This window comes from Triticum aestivum, chromosome 3B (genome assembly GCF_018294505.1).
Source record: "Triticum aestivum cultivar Chinese Spring chromosome 3B, IWGSC CS RefSeq v2.1, whole genome shotgun sequence".
NCBI classification, from domain to species: domain Eukaryota; kingdom Viridiplantae; phylum Streptophyta; class Magnoliopsida; order Poales; family Poaceae; genus Triticum; species Triticum aestivum.
In genome coordinates, this window is record NC_057801.1 from 782,142,791 (window position 1) to 782,146,756 (window position 3,966).

General features: G+C 46.1%; 1 protein-coding gene across 1 annotated transcript; it reads right to left on the minus strand.

Annotated features, from left to right (window-relative positions):
• Nucleotides 1-2,097, minus strand: LOC123066556 (protein LIFEGUARD 2). The gene is made up of 4 exons (XM_044489610.1): nucleotides 1,719-2,097; nucleotides 1,209-1,322; nucleotides 580-737; nucleotides 1-469 (listed from the first exon to the last, which is right to left on the minus strand). Exons 1-4 carry the CDS (start codon nucleotides 2,002-2,004, stop codon nucleotides 263-265), a joined length of 765 nt encoding a protein of 254 aa, XP_044345545.1. The 5' UTR covers nucleotides 2,005-2,097; the 3' UTR covers nucleotides 1-262.
• Between the last annotated feature and the right edge of the window lie 1,869 nt (nucleotides 2,098-3,966).

Genomic DNA, 3,966 nt, shown 5'->3' on the forward strand with positions numbered 1-3,966 from the left:
TGATATAATATATCGGAAACCGTTATAGAGTACTACTAGTTAGAAATGATATCATGCATAAACGCAGCAGTACACCATCCATGTCAACATCACATGCACCATCCATAGAACCCACACACAGCAGTTTTCTTATGTTTCCTCTCTTAGCTAGGGATCAACTCAACTAACAAACTACTACGCAACATTTTCACCGTGCAAGCAAGACCAGCCTATACAATGCTTCAAGTTGAGGTCTTGTGAACAGGGGGCAGGGCGATGCGCTTTAGCTGTCACCCGCTCTGAACAGGGTCAGCAGGGCGAGGAACAGATTGATAATGTCAAGGTAGAGCGAGACGGCGGCCCAGACATACTCGTCATAGGTGTAACGCTTGATGATGTTGCCCGTGTCATAGACAATGTAGCCACTGAAGATGAGTGCCGCCAGCGCACCGTAGATCATGTGAGAGAGCTTGCCCAGCGGGAAGAGGATCTGGATATTTAGAGAAGCCATGATCAGTATTGACTGATTGTAGAATAGAGAAGACTGATAAATGAACGGTCTGGCGTCTTCGTTCTAAAAAACACCGAACGGTATCTGACCTGAATGAAACCAAAGACGAGCAACATCACAAGAGAAGCAAATAAGAAAGGACCAAGGAAGCTGAAGTCCTTGCCCTTCTTTACAGCCCAGAAAGTGTAAGCAGTCAGGCTCAAGACAACCACCATTGTAAGAATCGCAGCCTCCAAAATGACCTTGCCTGTGCACATGTAGGATTATTTTAGCGCTTTTTTATTTCATAATATAGAACTCATAAAGTTAGCTACTAATTAAATGAACTAATTGCTTTCTTGTCATCTCATGCATCTTTTTTACCACAGAAACTTTCATGTAAATTTGACCAAACAATAAAGCACGTGCATGCTAAAATCTGACAATCATATCACAAATGCTTAACTCAGACAAGCATAACATAAAAGGTGACAAACAGGGTACAACTTGGCCCCCAACACAAACCGGGAAAATGCATCAACTACACTCACATGGGTTGCCTAACATTTGCATGGCCATGGCAAATTGGCAGCAACTATCCAATTGCCGTACATGGTGACTAACATGCTTACTAGTCATGCACGTGTAATGAATTGACACAACGAGAGGGGCATTAGAAGACTCAAGAAAATGTTAGGATCTGCAGGCAGGAACAGAATTCTGGTGGGAAGAGAAATACCGCTAGTGAAGGCACATGTCATGCCCACAGCGAAGCTAATGGCCACTGTGAAGACGCCGAGCAGCAGCAGGTTCACTGGGTGCTTCTGACGGTAGCAGTACAACGGGCACAGCACTGCATACAAAAAATTAACAAGCATTTTAGCAACGGGCACAGCACTGCAATTCACAAGGCAACCACGTCCCATTCTAGTCTAGTAAAGCAACATTATTCACTGCAAAAATCTGGAGTTGTAAGTACAAGTGTACAACACATCCATAGCTTTGCAGGGAAGCGACGGCATCCAAAGGTAATTCAGAGCAGAACACGCAAAGGGAAAGCTATCTCGTCCTGTCCTCTCACCAAGCCCCTCAAAAATTAACGGCCACAACTTCCCCTTCTAGTAAATGCAACAGTAGTGAATGGAATATATTCGAGACGCTCGCAGCGAAGGAAACCCCATAATCGGACGGATCGAAACTGCAGCGACAAATTCCTAACAGAAAATATGGTGGTAGTTTGAATTCTCACCGATGAAGGGGAAGATGAGGATGGAGATGTAGAGCCCGAGGCCGGCGTAGGAGGAGACGAAGAAGTGCGGGATGGCCCAGACCTTGACGACGACGGCCGCGACGACGGCGGTGAGCAGAAGCTGCAGGGAGAGGATGACGTAGATCTTCCGGATGAGCGCCCAGCGCAGCTCGGGGCTCTCCGCCATCCAGGGGTACAGCACCTGGGCCGGCGCTGGCGGCGGTGCCATGGCAGTGCCACCGGAGGTCCCCGCCTCGATGTCCCCGCCCTTCTGGTGCCTGGACATCGTCTCTCCCGGCGATGCGATGACCAGGGAAGCAGCCTTCGGAGGGTAGGGTTTTCGTGGGTGTGGCGGAAGGGGAGGAGCAAAGCGAATGGTGACGGCGACAAGGATGATGCGCCGAGAAGGCTCCACTGCTCGACTTATATAGTGAGATGAGATGAGACGGAGCGTATGACCTGCTGGGCAACGAAGATGCTGGACGGTGGGATTGCTTCGCGGTTCCTTCTTGGAAAAGTGGGCTTTACGCGGTTCCGTACGTTGGTAGAAGGACAGAGGCAATCTCTTGTGTGGAGAGAGACACAGCTTGCTTTTGCATGGTGATTTCTCGAGCGGGTTCGAATCTGTGTTGGTGGAGAGGGACTTTGCATTGGGGGTCCGATTGACGCGTTTCAGTCGTTGTGCTCTTGACGCACGTGAGCACGCTCAATGCCTACGAGGTTTTTCTTTTTGAAATTTTTCAGGGTTTCTGGTTTATATAGGAGATGCAGAGTTTTATTTTTCAGTACCTCGGATGTTCAGAGGAGGAATATGAGGTTGGCATGGAGGACATGTAGGAGGGGCTGTAGGAGGCGTTGGGATGGAGGCCGAGCCCGATGGCTTTTGCATGGACAGGCGGAGGCGGCAGCGCAGTTCGAGGTGAAGCAAGCAGCCATACTCAACTCGACCCAATCCGAGCGGGAGATGGCGATGAACCTCCATCGTATCCATCTCGCTGACATGAGGCGGGAGCAACTCTTCGCCAACAAGGATGACGAGTAACAGAAGCCGGAGCTGCGCCCCACCGCAAATGACCATGAGGCCGCCAGTCTGTCGGGCACAAGGTCATATACGTCTCCTACAGAGTTGAAGTAAGATAGTTTTAGTTCGAATGGACCTTGTTTTATGTACGTATGATGATGAACGTATGATGAATTTTAGGTTGCATGGATTCGTATGGAAATAGGGGTTTGCATATGAGGGGTGTCGATGCAGCGTCCGAAAAATGAAGGGTGCACCGGCTCCGTTCCACGGACGCGTCAGACATATAGGGGGGAGGGGGCATATTTGTACGCGATTGTAGATGCTCTAAAAGTTTCACACTTTTGACGGTTAATTTGCTATTTTTAGGACATTAAGTTTCTATGTATTTATTGTAGGTAAATGCCCGTAACGGTTTAAATATTGATAATGGACAAGGAAAATGACAAATTTTGAAATTTCACAGATAATAGTGTTTGGTTCGTTTCTTCACAAAACCCACTTCCTTCCTCAGGGCTTGTCCGGTTTGTAAGTAATCAACATGACAACTTTTGCATAATATTATATTTTTTTGCCATATCCTCTAGGGACCATATCATTAGAATTAAAATGGGAATAGCCTACATGTCTGTGGCCGGGTCTTGCCCCCCTCATTTTTGGGACAACTTTTATTTTGTATTATATGGGCAAAACTTATACTAAAGACCACAGACAATGTTTTTCAACCCACTTTTGTCCATTATTTCATGTATCTGGAGTTCAAAATTGAATTATATTCAGTAAATGACTAGAAATGCACTTTGTAGTTTAAATATACCAAACAATCCTAGCAAAATGCTAATTTTTGACATGTTACATGTAATGGTGTGTGTTCAGTGCGGGAAAAAGTTCAAGCCCAACAGAGAAGCAACGGTCGCTTCCAATGCAAACCGGATTTGTGCCCTCTCAAAACCTACTTTCTTCCTAAAAAATGGCACGGTTTGTAAGTAATCTACTTGTCAACTTTTGCGAAACAATCTAAAATTTTATCACAGTCTCTGGAGGCCATATAATGACACCATGTCAAGTCTTTAAATTTTTGACTTTGTTCAAATTTCTGACAACTAAAATGGCAATAACCTACATTTCAGTGGCCGGGTCTTGGATATGGGACTACTGTTATTCGGTGGTATTTTGGTTAAATATATGCAAAAGACCATCAATAATGTATTTCAACCAACTTTCGGC